This window comes from Pongo abelii, chromosome 4 (genome assembly GCF_028885655.2).
Source record: "Pongo abelii isolate AG06213 chromosome 4, NHGRI_mPonAbe1-v2.0_pri, whole genome shotgun sequence".
Lineage (NCBI taxonomy): Eukaryota > Metazoa > Chordata > Mammalia > Primates > Hominidae > Pongo > Pongo abelii.
This window is the reverse complement of record NC_071989.2, coordinates 44,126,863-44,149,891: the sequence shown is the minus strand read 5'-3', so window position 1 is coordinate 44,149,891 and position 23,029 is coordinate 44,126,863. Positions and strand designations below refer to the sequence as shown.

General features: G+C 36.6%; 1 protein-coding gene across 7 annotated transcripts in view; it reads right to left on the bottom strand.

Moving 5' to 3' along the window:
• NNT (nicotinamide nucleotide transhydrogenase) overlaps positions 1–23,029 on the bottom strand; it is a 101,346-nt gene that overhangs the window by 66,584 nt on the left and 11,733 nt on the right. For 6 of the 7 annotated variants that reach the window (XM_024246779.3, XM_009240678.4, XM_009240677.4 and 3 more), the window contains 4 exon segments: positions 21,917–22,134; positions 18,875–18,962; positions 14,155–14,243; positions 9,891–10,078 (listed from right to left, as the gene is read on the bottom strand). In XM_024246779.3, coding sequence (XP_024102547.1) covers positions 9,891–10,078; positions 14,155–14,243; positions 18,875–18,962; positions 21,917–22,134 — 583 coding nt within the window. 7 annotated transcript variants of the gene reach the window in all.

The window sequence follows — 23,029 nt, the reverse complement described above, 5'->3', positions numbered from 1 at the left end:
CCTTCTGCGCAGCACTGAGGATGAAGCCAACTCAGAGAGGAAAGCATGAAGGAGCACAGTCAGAGTGTCCCAGCCCACACCTATCCACAGCTATAACTGGACTTCGTTCTGTTAACAGAACCCAAGAAATCACCTACCTTAAGGCAGGTTGTATTAGAATTTCTGTTTCTGGCAGCTAAAGGCATCCTAACGGATCCATAACAAAATCTCTTTTAGCATTTCAAAATCACTGATGGGGTTAAAGTACTGAGTCTTAAGCTTTTAAAATGTTACCAATGATAACAAAAGGGTTTTTATACATATATGTATGCATATGAGAATAAGAAATAATAGATTATGTAAAATATAGAATATGGCAAGAAAGTGCTGAACATCTAATCCACTGATCCATTATCTAATCAGTCTCTGATTTGGCCGGCTCCATAGTACATAGAGCAACCCCTCTACTCTGTTTATCATAGATATGAAAGCTGTGTTCATGAGCCTAAAGAGATTCTGGCCCAAGCTTAAATAGTCAAGCAGAGTACTTTATATGTGAGCTTTATCTCTGGAACCACAGGAAAACTTTGTCTGCATAATTATTTGTATAAGGAACCAGACAGAAAGTCAGGCTGGCAAATAGTTGGCTTTTACAAACTGGACCCCTTGAGATATTTCTAAATGTAATACTTCTGAAATATGATTAGTCAGCAGCATATTTTAGAAAATTAGAAAAAATCCCTAAAGATCTATTTAAAGAAGAAACCTAAAAACAAGCTTTTACCTCATAATTTAAGAACATGTTTATAAAAATTTTGAAAGGATTAACTTAATAATTTACCTCTCATAGCTGCAAAATTCTGTATAAATAAAAAGCAAAATTAGTCAAGATTTTACCATGGTTTCACAGGCTACAGGAATTCTCCAAACTTAAATGGTAGCACAAATAAGGAAATATATATTCTCATAGAAACTATAGCATTCTTTGAATTCTCTCCAACATATGTATAGATGTACATTAGCTACCAAAATCCTTTAAAAATTGAAGCAATAAAATTGTATTACACATTCTGATGTTATTATTTTGTTACTACAAAAGAATTTAAAAGTGTTTTAAAAAAATAGAAACAGTACTGCTTATTTTCTTTCTCATGTCTTTCAACTTAGGTCAGAATGAGGTTAACTGGGAAAACAGCCTTAATAAAATGGATATCTTCAGCAAATTCATATCAAAAACAATTAAGTCATGTTTCTCCCCAGGGAAACCCATGCCACATTGCCATCTAATAAATACTGGTTATGTAACTTCATGGGTGGATTCATGAGGCACCATCTTCAATGGTCCACATAATCCTTGAGAATGTCTGGACTTTTATTGCAAAAGTCAGTAAGATTTGTGTCCTGAGTACCATCCAGAAGACGAGGCATCGCCAATGGAAGAAAGAATTACAATAATGCTCTCTATGCCGAGCCCTGCACTGGGTTTTTTCTTCATTCCTCAAAACAACTTTGCAAGGTAGAAATTTTTATCCACATTTCAGAGATAAGGAATCTGATATTCAGAGAGACAAATCAGCTGTTAAGTAGTGGAACCAGAATTTTAATCTACTCTCTCTGGCTCTAAATATATGACTCTTCCTCTGTTTTCCAATGAACAGATTAAACATTAACACATAAAATTACAAAGGAGGGAAGATGAAAGAGGCTGTTAGCTGTGCACAAAAATCTACATTTGTTATGGGCTGAATTGCGGCCACTGCAAAATTCCTATGTTGACGCCCTAATCCCCAGTGCCTCAGAATATGGCTGTATTTAGAGACAGGGCCTTTAAAGAGGTGATTACGTTAAAATGAGTCTATTAGGGTGGGCCCTAGGACAATCTGACTGGTGTCCTTAAAAGGAGAGGAAATTGAAGCATAAAAAGAGAAACCAGGAATGCACACACACAGAGGAAAGACCATGTGAGGACACAGCAAGAGGGCAGCCATCCACAAGCCAAGGAGAGAAGCTCAGAAGAAACTAACCCCACAGACACATTGACCTTATACATCTATCCTCCAGAACTCTGGGAAAATAAATTTCTGTTGGTTAAGCCACTAGGTCTGTGGTATTTTGTTATGGCAGCCCTAGCACACTAATACAATGTTCTCTTATTCCTGGGCACAGAGCTAGACAATTCCCAGCTTCCTTCACAGTTAAGTTTGGCCACATGACTAAGTCTTAGCAAAAGAATGCAAAGCAAGAGTGATGTGTACCACTTCCTGGCCTTCCATGCACACTCCTCCATCCCACTTTCCCTCTGGCTGGCTTAAATAGAGACAGTCTCAGAGCAACCTTCATAGCCTGATAATGATGATGGCAACACTGTCTTAACCCGAATCCCAAATGACCATATGAAAAAGAGCTGCCCACCAATATGTGAACCTACCTATTACTAAGCAAGATGTAAATTTCTGTAACATCAGAGCCATTATGCATTGTTGGATTGATCTGTTATAGCAAAACTCATAGATTTAGGGCTAGACCACCCTAACTAATACTGAAGCACAAGAAACTATAGGGAAAATGGAAGGAAGGAGATACAGCAATGCATATGGTAGGGAAGTACTAGTACATTAGCAGTAACGCTATTTGTGCTGCTTTGCCAAAGACAGCCTCAGTCTCCCAATCCTTTACAACCCAGGGAAAGCCAGGAAGGAAGCATAATGCATACAAATGTTACAACATGCTTTTGGAGAAATACCAAACCAAACCAAAGTATAACGATGACATAAATTTTCCTAATAGAACATTTGTTAAATCTGGCCCAGTCACTCACAAAGTGTGCTCAAATACACCCTAAGAACAAGACTGATAAATAGCAATGGAAAACATCACAGTTTTGGCATCTTCCACTTGAGGACAAGTTGCTTTATCTGCATTGAAAGCTACGAAGAGGTGTGTAGACAGCCTGTGGTTACCAACCCTTGATGTTGCAACACTTAAGTTTCTCTCTGTTCTTCAAAATGTCTTCAATATCCTCAAAACAAATGAAACTTTATATAACAATATTATAAAAGTCTATATAATCACAAAATACATTGAAGGGAAGGAATTACAGAATATGAATCAGATAACAAAAAAAGTAATATAATTCCAAAAGATTTGGGAATAACTGATCTATAGCATATAGTTTTGTCCTTTATGATCATAATGCATACAGAATAAGAAAATGAATAATAAATCCCTACTTTTGGGAAAAACTTTAGTCATCAAAAACAATATTTCTTTGTGGAATTACACAACTAGAGAGTATCAGTTATTTTTGTATCAACTACTCTCTTGCCCGAAAGCACAGGTTTCAACAATTACCATGGAAAGTCATTCTTTTGCGCTATATTTCCACTCCATATGAAAGATAAATTCAACAAGACAGATGGAGAACAAAGCAACATCTCAGGTTCATACATGTAAGGAACTTGTATATTGGAGGAAAACACCTCCCACCCAATTCTCCAGAGACCTGGAAAATTACCACAGAAGTCCACATCCTTTGAGGGGTGTATTTTACAGATCCTAACAAGTATAGATAAAAACAAAAAGTATGGCCACCCTAATCTGGATTGTGCCTAAAAAGAGACACAAGTACATATGGTGTAAGGTATTTTAATTTACAATCGAGCAATGAATATGTTCCTTCCTCTCTGACATGACACTTTCTAATTCCCAAATAGCCCTTCCACTACTTCCTAATTCTATCTCCTGAGAGGTCTAGCTAGCCAACCACCTCAAACTGCAGACTGGGCATGTGTTCCAGTTTTGAATAATTTAAGAAAGTTAAGTTCCCAGGCTTAAATTAGCCTCTGCAATGTTTCTATCCAAAAGTGAACCAACAGAGTGTTCTATCAGAATTTGGGGATAGCACTGAAAAAAATGAAAGGAACTGTACCAACCAAGACCTAAGGAAGGTATCCAGAATTATTAGTTCAGCAACATTTGCTAAGCCACCATTGTGTACAAACCACTATGCCAAGCGCTGGCATAAATCAAAGACTCCTGCTGCACTCACTGGGAGACAAGATAACTGAGGAATGATGGGACTAAACACTGCTGTAATAGGAAGAACAAGCAAAGTGCTTTGAGTGCAGAAAAAAGAAAAAAGAACACTACTGCTGAGCAGGAGGCAATAGAAACTATGGAGGATGTAGTAATTGAGTTGAGTAGGATTTCAAAAAGCAGGTAAGGGCAAGGATAGCATTCCAAAGAGAAGGAGCAATATGTGCAAAGGCAAAAAAGTATCTTGGCCCATTTGAGGAGATAATAGCAGTCAACATGGCTGAAATCAGGCCCAGAGAATAAGATATTAATTTAACACCAGACCCAAAAGCTAAATCAGGACCAGATAATGAAAGCCAAGAAATACCTCCAAGGAATGCAAACTTTATACCACAGGTAATTGGGGAGTGGGAGACTATGATCCAACTCTGTTCAATTTAGATGGCTTGCTTCATCTAATGATGCTGGCAACCCAAGTCGCCCAAGCTACTGTCATCATTGCTAAACAAAAACCCAGGCCTTAAAATAGCTATGGTTCCCCTAAATTAATAAGGACTAGACCTGAGGTGGGAAAGGGGAGAGCTGGGAAGGTATAGGACTTTAAGATGCTCATGGATTTTTAATTAAGTGGTCATCAGAAAGATTTCAAATGGAAAAGTTGGTTTCTGTCAGGTTAAACTTAGCATGTGCTACATAGTTCTCTTCATTCTCATTGGAACTTAGGTGAAATTTGCCCAAGACAGTCAGTGCAAAATCACCATGATTCCTTCTCACCCCATACCATACTCCCCTCCCCAACATACTTATCAGATTTTCAACCTGAGTCAGTCCCTTCCTGATTAACTATTCTATGTCTATGACAAGTCTCTCTAAAAGGGTTTCAGATCACTAGGGATGCTAAAAAATCTTGTGTCCCAAAAGGCTTAGCAGAAAAGATTATGTGCACAGCCTGAACATTACCAGAGAGCAGGGTTGCCGTACTTTTTAATGGTAGCCCCAAAGGTCAACGAGCTGGACAGGAAAGTAGAGAGCTTTCCTTTGTGAGCACAGCACCACAAAGTGGGGCTGTCAGCTTGGCCCCACCCTCAAGTTACCTGCATTAAGTGAAATTCTCACCTTTAACCCATCACTCAACCCAATAGGGGGGTGAGATGACAGTATAAGATGTCAGGCAGCATAACCACTAGCTAGCTACAGAACTATCTCATTCCACATACAAACTACGTAAGTACAAGTTCATTGTTTTTTCAAGACCACCAAGTGACGTATACCTAGGACAATAAAAATTTACTAGCTCCGTAAAGTTGCTCCCTGAAACTAGTTACTTACCTGTGTCTACCTCTCAACATTCTTATCCACACCAGGCCTTCAGTCCAGCCTTCCAGGGATCTCAGTCTGTAAATCTTAGCTTAGAGAATTTCTGACATTTGACTTAATCCCCTTTGAATCCACTCAAGGAAAACTTCAGAACAATTTCTGCTCTGAGGGTCATTCAAGAGTCAGATACACCATCAGGGGACCTAGGCAAAGGCTCAGGACATAAACCAGTAAAGGTAGAATGCCAAGGACATTGTTTTCCAAAGGGCATTTGTACCTTCATGTATTCTTTCAGTCATTTTTGTTAAATGCTCATGCTTTCCGTTTTCAGTGCCCCAGAGATAGGAAAGATCTTTAGAAAAATCACCTTTTTCCATATAATATTCTAATTCACTTTTTTCTTTCTTCATTTTTTTTTTTTCAAAAGAAAGTAAAGGCCCTTTTCAGTCAGCCTTTTGAGGGTGAGCTCTGGGCTGAGGTACTGATCAAGGACTTTCTGCAAGTTTAATGTGAAGATCGTGGCTTCAGAAAACAAGAAAGGCTTAGTGGAACAGATTAATAAAACTTCTTCAACTAGTCTTCAAGATTGTCATACAGTCTGACCTTTTACTAAAGTACACTAACTATAAGCTACTTATAAAAAATAAAATATTATGGGGAGAGGGGAAGGCCCTGAAAGTCAGTATGTGTTTATAAAATAAACCTTGAGTACTATCACTGACATCTAGCTCTGTAATCAATAATAAATCTATATACTCTATTCAAATTATCCCTAGCTCAATCTAGAACTAGAAATACCATTTGACCCAGCCATCCCATTACTGGGTATATACCCAAAGGACTATAAATCATGCTGCTATAAAGACACATGCACACGCATGTTTATTGCGGCACTATTCACAATAGCAAAGACTTGCAACCAACCCAAATGTCCAACAATGATAGACTGGATTAAGAAAATGTGGCACATATACACCATGGAATACTATGCAGCCATAAAAAATGATGAGTTCATGTCCTTTGTAGGGACATGGATGAAATTGGAAATCATCATTCTCAGTAAACTATCACAAGGACAAAAAACCAAACACCACATGTTCTCACTCATAGATAGGAATTGAACAATGAGAACACATGGACACAGGAAGGGGAACATCACACTCTGGGGACTGTTGTGGGGTGGGGGGAGTGGGGAAGGATAGCATTAGGAGATATACCTAATGCTAAATGATGAGTTAATGGGTGCAGCACACCAGCATGGCACATGTATACATATGTAACTAACCTGCACATTGTGCACATGTACCCTAAAACTTAAAGTATAATAAAAAAAAAATTATCTCTAGCTCTTTAGAGTATGAGTTGACTAAATAAAACTAGCTTCCTAGCCACATGGCTTACTCCATGAGTAAATGTTTTAGCACCCTCTACTGGCCACTTGTTACATCTAATCCTCTCATAACTTCCCCCCTAATGCGCAGCTGCCTCTCAGAGGTCAGATGGTGGCTGCAGCATATGTCACCCCATTCCTTCCTCAGAACCACCTGTGAAACAGCTGAGGCAGGAGCCACTGCCACACAAGGAAAGGATGAATCCTGAAGTGCTCTCCTGACACTGCTTGTGCATGAGTTATGTCTTCACTGACAGATTTCACAAACACTATCCTGGGTCCGGGGTTTGTCTGATCTGCATGCACCTCCAGAAACCAACCACAGGCCTCATTCCTACACTTACAGATGCTCCCACTGCCTGAGTCCTGCCGAGATCCCCATATCAGCCTCCTACCTGTCTGCTTCATCTAGCCGCTCTGGGGGGATGAGGTTATCTGGAGAGACCAGCTCACCTATCACCTGGGTTAACAGAGGACAGAAAGAAAAACACACTTGGGAGGCTTGTTTTCCCCAACAAGCTCACAGATCTGATGCCAATCAATTCTTTGTCCTTGGGTTTATATTAGCCAGGTTTTTTGTTGTGGGGGAAGCTACTGGAGAAGAGTTTCTCCTCTTTCATAGCCTCATGACAAAGCAAATTCTAATTCTCCACAGTACCTCAGAGAAAGTGAGGCTCCTTCACTAGGATCTAACATAAGCAACCAAGAACCCTTTAAGCTCTCATTATATGACCCACTTTCTTTCAGAAAGGAAAAAATTAGAGTCAGTATGGTATTCATTATTCAATAACAAAAGGAAAGGATAGGTGAAGAGAAGAGGTGAGACTATAAAAAGTGGACAGTTTCTTCACTCCCAAATCTTGCTAGATCAAGCTACTGCTTACTGATTAATAAACACTTATTGGTTTGACATCAGTCATGCACTGAGTACAAAATACTCTTTAGAAGGAGATTTGTAAAGGCACTAGAAAGTAATTCCTACCATCAAAAAGCTCACAATTTGGCTGAAAACATGTCAAAGGAAATAATTTAAAACTGACAAAGGGTCATTTCCATAAGTAAAAATATACACTGAAAATTCCATAAATACATATACATACAAAGTCCCCTATCTCTCTCTCACATATATAGAAAAATATTATCAAAATATTACTGACAGTCATTTTTCTGGTAGAACTTCAAATGATCTGTATTTTTTTTTCTTATTTATCACTACAGTTTGAATTTCCTACAAGGAGAAGGTAGTATCTTAACAAAGAAAATGTAAATAAATTAACAATCAATTTATCAAGGGTTTGAGCAGAGGAACCTGCTTATGAATATAATATTGTACATACATCAAGAAATGGTGCTGGGATAACTGGCAAGCCACATACAGAAGAATGAAGCTGGATCCTCATCCCTCACCTTATACAAAAATCAACTCAAAAATGGATCAAAGACTTAAATCTAAGACCTGAAACCATAAAAATTCTAGAACATAACATCAGAAAAACTCTTCTAGACACTGGCTTGGGCAAAGAGTTCATGACCAAGAACCAGAAAGCAAATGTAACAAAAACCAAGAAAATAGATGGCACTTAGTTAAACTAAAAAGCTTCTGCACAGCAAAAGAAATAATCAGAGTAAACAGACAACCCAGGATGGGAGAAAATTTTCACAAACTATGCATCTGACAAATGACTAATATCCAAAATCTACAAGGAACTCAAACAAATCAGCAAAAAAAAAATAAATAATCCCATCAAAAAGTGGACAAAGGACATGAATAGACAATTCTCAAAAGAAGATATACCAATGGCCAACGAACATATGAAAAAATGCTCAACATCACTAATGATCATGGGAATGCAAATCAAAACTACAATGAGATACCACCTTACTCCTGCAAGAATGGCCATAATTTAAAAATCAAAAAATAACAGATGTTGGCATGGATATAGTGAAAAGGGAACACTTTTACACTGCTGGTGGGAATGTAAACTAGTACAACCACTATGGAAAGCAGCATGGAGATTCTTTAAAGAACTAAAGTAGAACTACCATTTGATTCAGCAGTCTCACTACTCGGTATCTACCCAGAGGAAAAGAAGTCATTATATAGAAAAGACATTGCATACACATGTTTATAGCAGCACAATTCGCGGTTGCAAAAATATGAAACTAGCCTAAATGCCCATCAACCAACGAGTAGATAAACATACATATACATATATATACACACACACCATGGAATACCACTCAGCCATAAAAAGGAACAAAATAATGGCATTCACAGAAACTTGGATGGAGTTAGAGACCATTATTCTAAGTGAAGTAACTCAGGAATTAAAAACTAAACATTGTTAAAAGTGGAAGCTAAGCTATGATATAATGGGCTTTGGGGACTCAGGGGTTAAGAGTGGGAGTGGGGGTGAGGGATAAAAGACTAAACATTGTGTACAGTGTACACTGCTCAGGTGACAGGTGCACCAAAATCTCAGAAATCACCACTAAAGAACTTTTCTATGCAACTAAATACCACCTGTTCCCCAAAAGCTATTGAAGATTTTTAAGTTGCAGAGAAAATAATAGTAATAAAAATTTTTTCTAAATAAATGGTGTTTTATTCTTAGGAAAAAAAAAACATTGTACACACAGTATAATCTATGAACTTATATAAAAATTCACAAAAGGGCTAGGCGCGTTGGCTCACGCCTGTAATCCCAGCACTTTGGGAGACCAAGGTGGGCGGATCACCTGAGGTCAGGAGTTTGAGACCAGCCTGGCCAACATGGCAAAACCCCGACTCCACTAAAAACACAAAAATTAACCAGACATGGTGGCGGATGCCTGTAATCCCAGTTACTTGGGAGGCTGAGGCAGGAGAATTGCTTGAACCCAGGAGACGGAGGTTGCAGTGAGCTGAGACCGCGCCACTGCACTCCAGCCTGGGCGACAGGAGCGAGACTCTATCTCAAAAAAAAACATTTTTCACAGAAAAAATAGTTGAAGAAAATTATTAATGACTATGAATATTGTCATATGTTTTCTCATTTTCTAGTACTTTTATAATAGAAAGTACTAGATCCTTCCTTAAATTCAAATGTTAAGCAATCATTCACTCTTGCTTTAAAAAAAAAAAAAGAGTAAAAGTGCTTTTAAAATAACCATTTACTTAATGGCATACCTGGAATAAGTGCTGTGCTGATAAGGATGTCTACCTCCTTGCATTGTTGAGCAAAGAGTTTCATTTCAGCTTCAATGAACTCTTTGGACATCTCTTTTGCATATCCTCCTTGTCCCTCACCAGATTCCTTCAAGTCCACCTCCAAGGGCTCAGCACCAAGAGACTTGAACTGTTCCAAAGCTGCAGCTCTAGGGTGATTGTTAAAGTAGAAAGAGTAGTTATTTCAGGCCCTAATAAAGAAGTCAAGATCATCATTTACATATACCTTTTTAAGAACAACAAACTATATATTCAAAAGTCAACAGTCCCTTTGATGTTGTACTTAATTGTTCCAATTTTTTTCTAAAGGCAAGTAACATATTTATGAGAATATTCTTTTCTGAAAGAAAAAAACTACTGAGAATTCCAACTTCTACTTAGTTAAGTTGCAAAAGCAATTTCACGATTGCCAACTCCAGTAATCAATTGTGTTCCTTATGACCCCGATGTGGATGATGATGTGATACCTGATACACATCACGATTTGATATCATTCAAATCACTCATGATGAGGTTTTTCACTTGTAAATATTCTGAATTTGTTCTTACTAGAGATCTTTCCCACAAAAATAACTCTTTATATGTAAAATTATTCTAATAAAGTGATTTTTTTTGCCCCCCAACCAGTCCTCATTAAATTGTGTTTGCAAAAAGTAACCTATAAATAGTAGTAAAGGGTAAAATGTGAAAAGCCAACACATTTAAATTATATAAAAATAAATTCAGTTTTAAATAAATAAATAAATGCTACCCAAGTACTGTCTCATGGTTGGAAAACCAGAGCCAACAAAGACCTCAGCTCTGTGGTGGACGTGCATTAACTCGTCAATATCCATTCCACTATCGTAAATCTCAAACCCCCCTAATGACAATAATCACTCAGGGTACTTGTTAAAAATTCAAATTCCCAGGCCCCTTCCCAGACCCACTGAATTATAATCTCCAGCAAGCAGGCCAGATGCTATATTATTTTTAGCAAGAGCTGCAGTTCATCCTTGTCATCAGGGAAGTTTGGGAAACCGTGATCGGGGCCAATAAATCCCTAGCAACCATCATGTTCAAGAGTATGCATAAAGGGTAGGACATACAGTCCATGGGTGAGCAACAGTTTCTCCCTCTGCTGGCTTGAGCAAGGAATCGGGTAGCCCAGATTGTCCCCTGGAGGTAAAGTTGCAACCACAAGTGGAATCAGCCTTAGGAGGAAGCCAAAGCCAAGGACAGCAGAGAGGAGTGACAGAAACTGGTCCTTGATAGCACGGAGGAGCATCTCACTCTAATGTGAAAAGGAAGTCATCCCCCTGGATTCTCAGTTAGAAGAAATAATACATTTTCTTATGGTTTAAGCCAATCTGAGATGGTGTTCCATTTGTGGCAGCCATAGGGATATAGTTCTTTAAAAAGCTTCAGAATTGTCTACCAATATTAATAAGAAATAGATGAATTCAAAATTTTATATTTGTATTTATGTTATATATACACACATACATATATGTGTGTATATGTGTGTATACACAGACATATATATTATATATAAACACATATATATACACACATATACATATATACACACACCCATATGTATATAAAATAATCCAAATTTTGTTCAAAAGTTATATATATATAATTTCTATAAGAAATTACACCAAAATATCACTAGAAATTATATCTGATAGAATTATAAAAGGTATTTTCACTTTCATCCTTATGTTTCTCTGTATTTTTCAATAATGAATATGCATCATTAGAAATATAAGCTATTTCTAAATCTTTGTAGTTATATCTTTGCCCATAAAATAATCTCATAATTTAAAAATATTATAACATATTAGCATTTAAAATGTGTATATCTTTTGACTCCAGTATTTCCTTAGAATTTATCTAAGGAAATAATGAGATATCTCCATAAATGTATGTTCTCAGATATAAAGTCATCCCTCAGTATCCATGGGGAATTGGTTCCATGATCCCCCTCAGATATCAAAATCCACAGATGATCAAGCCCCTTATAAAAGACAGTGTAGTATTTGCACGTAGCCTACATACATCTTCCCAAATAGTTTAAATCATCTCTAGATTATTTATAATGCCTAATAAATGTAAATGTTATGTAAATAGTTGTTATACCATATTGTTTAGAGAATAATGACAAGAAAAACAAAATTGGTACTAGCTCAGTACAAACACAATCATTTTTTCTGAATATTTTTGATCTGGTTGAACCCACAGATAATAGAACATGGATACAGGGCTTACTGTATGTACATGTACATGTATATTGACCTACAGAGTATTGTTTAAATATAGCAAAACATGAGGCCTAGTTAAATAAATTGCTGTACTTCTATACAATGGAATCTTCTGCAGCCACTAAAAACATGTATAGGTAAGGAAAGATCTTCATGATCTACTGTTAATTGAAAAAAGATAAATGGAACAGTAAAATTATATTTTTAATTAATGTGTAGATGAGGAAACACATAAAAAATATCTCTAGGCAGTGAGACTGTAGGGTATTTTATTTTCTGTTCTTGTGCTTTTTCATATTTTTCTGGATTGGAAGAATAATCATGTACTATTTTATGACAGGAAAGAAAGCAAGGTTTTTATATATTTAAACTTTGTGATACAGGCATTAGGCAAGATAATCACTATTGCTAAGAGGGGTATCTCCTAGTTATTGTTTGAAAGAATTCAAAAATCAGACCATTTAAACATCACTGGGCAATGAGCTGTCTGTAAGTTTTTAGGATATTTAACTGAAAATACATACCACTCAATCTTCCAACAAGAATTTAAAATCAAGTATGTTTTCCAATACATTTGGATTTCACATTTATAATATGAAACCAAACCCATCTCAAAATAGTGACTAGAGTAACTAATGAGCTATAATTCTTAGAAAAGTATTAAATCACTTCAGCCACATCTTTCTTCATTGTATACTTGAAATACCTGTATAACTAACTTAATAAATTATAAAGAAAAATTGAGTTTTTATATTTTTCTAATATAAGCAACAGCCATATTCTAGCTGTTGATTCTGTACACAATCTAAAAAATGACATCAATATACTAAATTCTCAGTAGTTCACCCACCACCAAGTTTCAAATCACCTTTAGGTCAAATACATACATTTCTATTTTAATACTACTGTCCACTACAATGAAAAGTTAACCTGCTTTCTACGGGCTTGGAGGTCTTGAGAAAACTTCACATCAACAAACAGTAAAAATAAAATGACAGGATCAATGGCATGCTTAACTCTAGCTATCCTTGGTTTGTGTCCTGGTTACTTTGGAAATGCCTTATTTTCTCATTTCAGCAGGACAGCTTTTTATCAGTCATCACTTTAACTCTAGATAAAGACTATTAACCATATTCTATGGAACATTCTTTACTCTGAAAAGTCACATTCTTCCAACTTTGAATGGTTACTTTTTTTCTTTTTTGATCATTCTATATTCAAGATTAACAGTAGTATTATTCCTCCAGTACCCTCAGCTGATAATAAATAACTACATTTTTCAACCTCAAAAATTATTAAAACACATATTAACTATACTCAACTGACATTTAATAAAATCCAGTGTCTAGTGTCTTCTGAAATGAAGAAGAATTTTAACCAAACTTCTCTTTAAAGACAATCTAGGAAAATGTGTATATGTCTGCATTAAAGAAATACACAGCGTACATAATCAAGTACTTTCACCCAGGGGCTCAAAAATTATCAGAAAAATATATGCAGCTCTATCTTAACATAAAACACAGGAAGCATAAATAACGCAGCATAAATAATTCATGTGCTGCTCGTCAAGTGAAGTGCCAGTCAGCTTTATTTGCTTCTTTTCATTCAAGGTAGGGCATGCCCCCAACTCAGCCTGCTATTTTACTCTTTCTTCAGATTCACAAACATCTTTGTTCATGCCCTAACTAGTGCCTAAAAGCATTCTGAACAGAAATAGGTAAAGCAACATGTTAGAAACTCAGGATAGAAAGAATTCTGGTCCCACTGTCAATCCACCCAAGAAAACAGAGCTGTGAGTTGTCAAAGTAATACATTTTCACTTTGCATTAACTTTTAAAAAGTGGAAACATTTTTAAATGGAAAGAGCTTATAGACCAGTTGCAATGTGCTACTTCAATTTATAAGTTTTAAGGAAAGCATAATATGCCCCTGAAACAAAATGTTTTTACCTTAACATCAGTCACTATTAAAGCACTCACCTTGTGTCAAATCCTCGAACAATTGCACCCATCGACTTTGCTGCTCCTGCAGAAGCAAGCCCAGCAACACCACCACCAACTATCAGAATCTAGAAAAGAAGATAGACCCAGTTATGTGTTAAGGCTTATTATCAACTAATAATGAAAAATCATCAGCAAACAATTATTGGTGCCTAGTATAAGTTTAGCATCAATAAATGGCGGTGCTGATGGTGATAATGATGATCAGCCCTTAGTAACTGTATGGAGTACATAGACTATTCTTTAACTGAACCACCACTGATCTTAAAATTTTATCAAAGAAACAACTGCTAGCAAAGGCCAACAACAATTCACTAAAAATAGCCTAATAATCAGCATATCCGTGTAAAACTACCTAAGCATGATCAGCATTACGTATGTTGAAGATTAACAGATTCTTTTCCACTGTCTAAAAGTTCCTTCCACTAAAATTCCCAGTGTAGCATTCTAACTACCTTTACTCTATCAAATGATAAGGTTTTTCTTTGTTCATCAAACATCAAAACACATTTCAAAGATGGATACAACACTGGTGAAACATCTACCCCAACCTCTATTTTGAGCCAAAATGCTTCTGAAAGGAACAGCTGATAAGCAACCACAATTCTGAACCATTTTGAGCAACTCTCCATAAGTCTGAAGCAATGTAACTAATGTCCCTAATCATGCAAGGATCAGCAACAAGAGAACCAAAGAATTCCTCAGAAACAAGAGTCTCCCCCCACCCCCAACTTCTAAGAAACAAAGTAAGAACAACATTGTCTCCAGTCTGGAACTGGCCTTCCAGAGTAAAGTCCTGTTATGTATCCCATAAACAGTCAATTGAAAGCAACACTTTGTTCCTGTAGAAAAAAATGCCACCCACCGAATCAGTGAAGCTTACAAATTGCCACCCACCCATCATGCCCACATGTCCTTCTGCCTTTACAAAGACTAGGCTAGTCAGACTGTGCTCCAGTGAGCTCTGGGCAGTGTCTCAGAGGTCATGTGAATTGATCTTGATAATGGGGTGTTTGGTGCTGTGTTTGGGGACAGGAGTAAGTCTATAGGAAAGGGGGTAAAGAGTGACCAGAGGGAATAAGCAGGCTCTAGGCTCCAAAGCACCAACCTCTTCCACACAGAAGCTCCATCACCACTTAAAGAAAGAAAAAAAGAAAGAAAGAAAAAGTAAATAAAAATAAGTAAAAGTCACAGGACTTGGCCAAGCTATCCTGAATCAAGACATAACAAAAAAAATAAATAAATAATTAAAAAAAACAGAATCACAGAATCGCACAAAAGCAGCAGATCTTACTATAGAAATTTGCTTTTTCTCTCTAAAGCATGGAGTAAAGAAAAAGACACAGCGAATAAGAGTCAGAGAGCTTAGGTCAAAATCCGGACTCTGTTACTAACCAGTTCTGGGTGATCTTGGGCAAGCTGCTTATCATCTGCAATACAGCAATCAAAGTGCCTTCTCAGACTGTTGTTACATTAAACAATGGAATCTAACCGAAGCGCTTACTGCTAACTGTTACACTGTAGGCATATGCTCAAGAAATAGTACAGGGCCAGGCAGGTGGCTCGGGCCTGTGATCCCAGCACTTTGGGAGGCCAAGACAGGAGGATCCCTTGAGCTTTGGAGTTCAAGACCAGCCTGAGCAACATAGTGAGATCCTGTCTCTATTAAAAAATAAGAAATAAAAACTTTTTTAAAAACTAAATAGTATGGGAAAGGGCAGGAGAAAGGAAATAACTTTAGGAACATTGTTCGTGTTCACGCATATAACTGCCCCTCCTCTGGCCTTCCCCATCTGAGTAAAGGCAGTAACTATGCACAATTGTTTAAGCCAAAATGGGGAATTCATCAACTCCTCCCTTTGCACATATTTCCATTTCCAATTCATCAACAAGTAGTACTGGTTTTAACTCCCAAAGATCATCCCTAATCCAGATAAAATCCTTCACCTTTCTCTACATTTCTGGTGCCGCCATCTTCCCAGGTGCAACCAATTGCTGACACATCTTGCCTTCACCCTACTACCCATTCCCCCAGAGAACAGCCACATGATTTTTTTAAATCCTAAACCAAACACTTCCCTCACCTGCAGGAGAATCCAAAGTCTATAACATGACCTAGAAGACAGGACCCACATGATCCAGCCTAGACCTTCCTTTCCAACATGATCTCAGATCACTCTTCATCTTGTTCACTGCACTCCAAGACCAATGGTATTCTTTATTTTTCCAGAACCTAAATACTGGAATCCTAAATGCTTGGAATCCTTAAACTCCTGTTTCCTTCTTCTATGCTTCAAATCTCACCTCAAAGGTCAGAGGAAGCTTCCCCATCACTCTACTAAAGTGGCCTGTGCCCATTACTGTCACATCATCCGGTTCATTTTTTTTCCTGTGTGAAATTATCTCATGGCCAGGTGCAGTGGCTCATGCCTGTAATCCCAAAATTTTGGGAGGCCAAGACAGGAAGATTGTTTGAGCTCAGGAGTTCCAGATCAGCCTGGAGTGAAAACTCCAGGCAGAGTGAGACCCTGCCTCCAAAAAAAAACCAAGTCAAAAATAATAATAATAATAAAATAAAATTATCTCAGATATTTTTTTGATCTTTTGTCTCCTCACTATGACCCCCACTGGAGTGTAAGTTTTATGCAGCAGGGATTTTGTCTTGTTCACGCCATATCCCCAGCTCCTAGAACAATGCCTTGCATATCACAAGCCTTCAACTGATTGATTTTCGTTCAATCTAGGCCAGGGGCCAGTCTTTTGGCTTTCCTGAGCCACACTGGAGGAAGAATTGTCTTGGGCCACATATAAAATACAGTAGCTAACACCAACAATTGCTGATGAGCCAAAAAAATAAAATGGCAACAAAAATCACATAATGTTTTAAGAAAGTTAACAAATTTGTGTTGGGCCGCATTCAAAACCATCCTGGGCCACATGTGGCCCACAGGCTGCGGCTTGAACAAACTTGTTCTAGACAGGTAAGAACCCTCCATGTTTAAAGGAAATCCAAATAAAAGACAGTATTATGCAATCCACCTTAACGAGCTGTACCAGTGCCTTCAATTTCAGAAAACTATTTCTGTCATGTAACCAAAGTCCCTTAAGCTGCAATTTAAATTTTCAGTAAAGATAGTCACTTTTCCACCTTTTAAAGGCTGATTCTCTTTCCTTTAAGCCTCTTGTCTTTTGTTTCACTTTTTAATATCTTTTATTCACAGCTTTTCTCTCAACTTCCACATATATCTAGAAAGAATATAACCAAAATTAGTAGTAGACTTGTGCTTCAAGGCATTCAGTCAATTTAAGAACAACATTGAACTTCCGGCCACTATGCGTGCCAGACATTTTTGTATGAATCCTGAGAAAGAAGTCAAAATTTAATCACTCTACATCTCACGTCTGCGTTGTTTGCTCACACTTTCTTGCTAAGTATTCTGGCCTCCACTTAAACCGCTTGCCATTTTTTTCACCTGGCCTGTTTTTCAAAACAATATAATTTCTCAAAGCTGCTATTTGCTTTTGTTTTAATTTTTTTCCAGGAGATCCATTTTGTGTGAGAACTCTGGGCTTATATAACAAAGTACTTAACAGCAGGAAGCACCAGTAAACCTGTAACCTACAGGTAGGTAAATGACCACATTTAAAGTCAAGTTTCCTGTACCTAGTGCTATGGTTTGGATGTGCTTTATTCCCACGAAAACTCATGTTGACATTTGATCCCAAATGTGGCAACATTGGGAGGTGGGGCCTAGTGGGAGGTGTTTGGGTCATGGGAGTGGATCTCTCATGAACAGATTAATGCCCTCCCTGGGAGTGGGGGGCTGAGTTCTCACTCTGGGGGTTAACAGAAGAGCCTGGCTCCCTCAGTTTCTCTCTCTTGACTCGTCTCTTACAATGTGATCTTTTTTGCACACGCCTGCTCCCTTTACACTGTCCACCATGAGTTGAAGCAGCCTTGAGGCCCTCACCAGATGCAGCTGCCAAATCTTGAATTCCAGCTACCAGAATTATGAGCCAAATAAACCTCTTTTTTTAAATAAATTACGCAGTCTCAGGTATTCTCTTTTAGTAACACAAAATGGACTAAGACACCTAGCCTCAGGGTTTCCATTGTTACTGAGTGTACATAGGATTGAAGGATCACAATATGACCTCCTATTCTTTCAGCAAGCCATCGTCACCTCTCATCATTAACTGTTCCCCTCTGCTTTCAGTGTGGATTAAAGAAACTGGCACCATTTCTCTCTGCCAAATACCGTGATTACACCACCTCCCATTACCTGTCTTCTTGATCCAAAAATTGACAAGAAGTGAAGAAACCAAAAATACCTTGTATATGTGCCAAAATGTTGCAAAAATTGAGAAACCCAGAATCTTCTGAATGGTATCTTGAAGGTTTTTTTAAAAAATTAATAATATATAGGCTACAGAGAAAAAGTTATCCAAAGTTCTTTTAAAAATTCAAATTAGTAAGTCAACAAACAGAAAAGACTAGAACTTTCAGAAAGTCAAAGTTCATTTTTTTCTAACAATCTTAAACATTAAGCTTTGAGGTTTCATGAAATATTTATACACACCAAAAAGTCATCAGTGAGGTTAACATATAAAAATTTTTAAATAACTATATTTTAAGACTATACATACCGTTTCCTTTAGTCAATGCATATTATAAAGAAACATTAAAAGCTGTACCTACCTTAGCTGGAGGAACTTTTCCAGCAGCTGTGATCTGACCAGTAAAAAAACGTCCAAAATGATTTGCTGCTAGGACAACAGCCTTATAACTTTAAAAATAAATAAATAAATAAATAAATAAATAATTCCATAAAAGGAGAGATCTCAGACTCACATATCATCATAAGTCATCAATGAAGTTTTGTCAAAGAATAATAGCTAATATTTATGCAGTATGTACTATGTGTCAAAAACAGTTCTAAGTGTTGTATATACACTTGCTCCTTTAATTTTCACAACAAGCCTATGGATAGGTACAATTACTATCTTCATCCCATAGGTGAGAAAACTGAGGTACAGATTGAGAGACTTGCCCAAGGTCACTCAGCTAGTAAATGGTAGAGCCAAAAGTCTAACACAGACAGTCTGCCTACAGAGGCACTCTCTTATCCATCATGCACCCACCCTCTTCATAACAAGTACTGTAGAACATAATAGAAAATGTAATGAAAGAAAGATAGGAAAATACGGTTTTCTTTGGGTGCTAGGATTATACATCCTTCACACTTACTTTACTATATAGTCCAAATATTCTTTGATGACTAGGTGCTTAGGTAATGGGGGGAAAATCTTTAAAATAAAAAAAAATTAGGTCAGCCATAGGCTTGTACATAATAAGATTTCAACGTCGGAGAACAGAAGAAACACTTCCCTTGATCTCTAATGGTTCAAAGTATGGGATTTTCCGACATACTGACCTTAGTTCATGTCCTAGTTCTCGACTGATTACCTTTGTGACCTTGGGCAAATTTTTAAAATTTTCTAAACCTTGGTTTCCTCATCTATAAAGTAAGGGCAAAAAGCATCTATCTTTTAGGGTCGTGAGGACTAAATGAGATAACACAGGTGAAACACTTTGCATAAAGCCTGTCACATAGAAAATGATCAGTGAATATTAAGTGTTTTAGCCAAAGAAACAAACTATTTAATAAATCAAATAATATGCATCATCTTTTCTTTAACAGGATATTTTTAACATGCTACACTAATTTCATTTTCATACCATTTTATATGTAAAAGGCACTTTTGCATTCTTACTTGGTAATATATACACTGGCTCAATATTATAAAGCAACTATTAAAACTCCCCTGCTAGGTGACAAGAAAATCTTCTCCCTGATCATATTTTTACATAATAATACTTGATACAATAATTGATGCAAAAACATACAAAGTCACCATTATTAAGTTAATCATACTGGAGCAAAAAACAATACTTTAGAGATTACATTATCTGCTGCTCTCCTGAATTCAAGTGACAGCAATTTTTAATGGGCAAATATGACAAAGATTCAAAGGCCACTGTAAGAAATTAATTGTGGAATTAATGCTCTAAAAGATTCAGTTGCTATTCTGAAAAATAAATCATAAAAGGAGATTGATTACACAGGAAATGTATAAGAAAACATTGATAGTGAAAAAAGTAATAAATTGGACATTTTCTTCACGACAGCAAAAAAGTTCAGAATGAACAGTAATGAAGTGGAAGTAGCACATCTTCACTGTAATATGGCTGTGTGTATGAATGAGACAGATAATGATTTATCATACATTGTATGGATATGTATACTAGATGATTCCTTTCACGCTATGCTCTCTGCATATATCAGCTCAGGACATAAAAGAGTGATTCCTCAAATTGTGATCCCTGGGTCCCTGAAGGTTTAAACTTCAGACAAATCTGGGGCCATAGTGGATGAGATAGAGAGTAGGAATGTTTCTGCACAATCCTGCCATACTCAGTGTACCCAAAGCTACTCAGCTCTTATTGGATTTATTTATATTGTCTCATAATATTTCATTTGCTCAAAAGATTCAACAGCTAAAACCACTTGATCTAGAGCGACTGATTTTGATATTCTTTCACATATGTGCATTTCAGAATCAACAGTACTCTTAAAACTGTATACATTTTCTAGATAAAATTTTAAGTCACACATTGCATAATATAACTCCCTTAAGGCTAAATAAATTTAAGAGTGTGCAGCTAACACACAAAGTAGAATCTATGACATATTTCCTATGCTAAAATATAAAACCTAAGAAAACTTTCTGCTTATGTGTCAGGCTATAAAAGGCTTTATTCATGTTAGTCATGTTAGTGTCTTTTTATGCACTGTTTTTTTAAAAAGACTTTCTTTGTGCCTCATTAATATTAGCAAATTGTCAACTACTAATAGTTTTCATGTTTAAAATATAATTTAATTAGTTTCTTAGAGAAGTTGATTCGTAAGCATTATCCCATTTCCAGATTGTTCCCACACTTTAAGGCAAAGTCAGCAGTACACTGCATTCATGTAGCTATTCCTGTCCCTCACCCATGGCAGGCATGATTACTCAATCATAGCCACATTCCTCCAAGCAGAATGGGCCTTAGAATCCTTCTCAACATAGTACTCCAGGCAATCAACAGAGAATGTATTAGTGCTATTGGTCAAATGAAGCTTATTACCATCTTGACCTTAAAGGTAGAAGACATAGCCCTCAGTTATCAATATGAGTTTTGACATCAGATGAAACTTCCTCTAGTCCAGACCTTTTTCCTGTTCTTTAAATATTTTATAAATTTACCTAAGCAAAACCTAATTAAGACAGCAAATCCACTAATATATGCATATTAATTTAACCACATGAAATTGTCACTATTCAACCATTTTTGACCTATAAAAACAGTAACTTCAACCTTATATATACATGTACCCACACATATGAAATACAGTGTGTTCCTCATACAAATAATCTGACAGCTATTTGCTTTGGTAGATGGAAACATTACTACTCTTCTACTCATTAAGATTAAAAAGGAATATATAATAGAGTTCATTTCCTATCTAATTACTGTAAAACAATAAAATGAGTCAAAAATAATTTAAATGCACTCTCAAAAGGCTGTAATCTCCAACAATAATTACAAATAAAATCACTGTAAGACAGAAGAGCTACAGTGTGAAGGTTTCTGTAGCACTATTGTGCTTTTGTTCATTTGAAATGGAAAAGAACCTACCCCGCAATATTGGCCATGGAGCTTAGCGCATCATATCCCTGAGCAATTGTGACTCTTGGAACCTGGTCCATTGCCAGAACTGTAGTTTTTCTTTGGGAAAGTTTATTTAGCAACTCTGGATTTTGGGCTGGGTAAATAAAACTAATCAGTGTTCCCGATGTCTTTAAAAGGTCAGCTTCATGAACACCTAATGTTGGATTAACCATAGGGGCTCGCACCTGGGGAAAAAATGAAGTCACAGATTAAAAATATAAATACTTTAATCATATTTTTAAGCAAACAGGAAAACTTAGATAATATGCCATGACTGAAATAATACTCCAGAAATCAATCTTCCATCAATAAATTTCTGACTAAATTCTTAAGCAATATAAGGCACACACAGATGTATACCCTCTATCCCCTGCCTAATGACCTGTGGACTGGTCTGAGTAAAGGGCACACACACCAGGGAAATACAAAATACTGAGACTGGTTTGACAATTAACTGCAGAGAGGTGAAAAAATATATGGAAGCTCTACAGCAAACCTGCAGTCCCCAAAACTTATTATCCTGGTAAAATTAACAGATATTAGAATAAACAGGAAGTTTTGTTGTGAGTTAAATCCTTCAAGCAAGATTCAGTCCTTGCTAATTTTGGCAAGCATGAATATTTGGAGTGATGAGACATTAAGAACATCGTAAACTAAAACTAAGTATAGATTTATGTCACTTTAAAATTCCAGATGACTATTTATTAGATGAACACAATTCACACTAGTAACCTTGCTGAATTGGGTTTAAGCCAAAAGCTACAATATATTCTGTTACATTAAGAAGTATCAACTAAGTCAATGCATACACACTCCATATGCTTGAAAGTTTCCAATATCCACTTTTTAAAGCCAGATTTTTAAAATTGTATTTTAAATGTATTTTAAAATGTTTTATATCCAAGTTTAAAATCAACCTTCAAATAAAATATCCCATTTCATTAGTTCCCAGTTAGCAATAGTGCTTTTAGGCAAGTAAACACAGAAAACACAGCCTCTGGGACTTATGTTTTAAATACAAACACAAACATTGGGTCAATAAGTTTATCTCACAGCATTTCACCTCAATTTACCTATGAG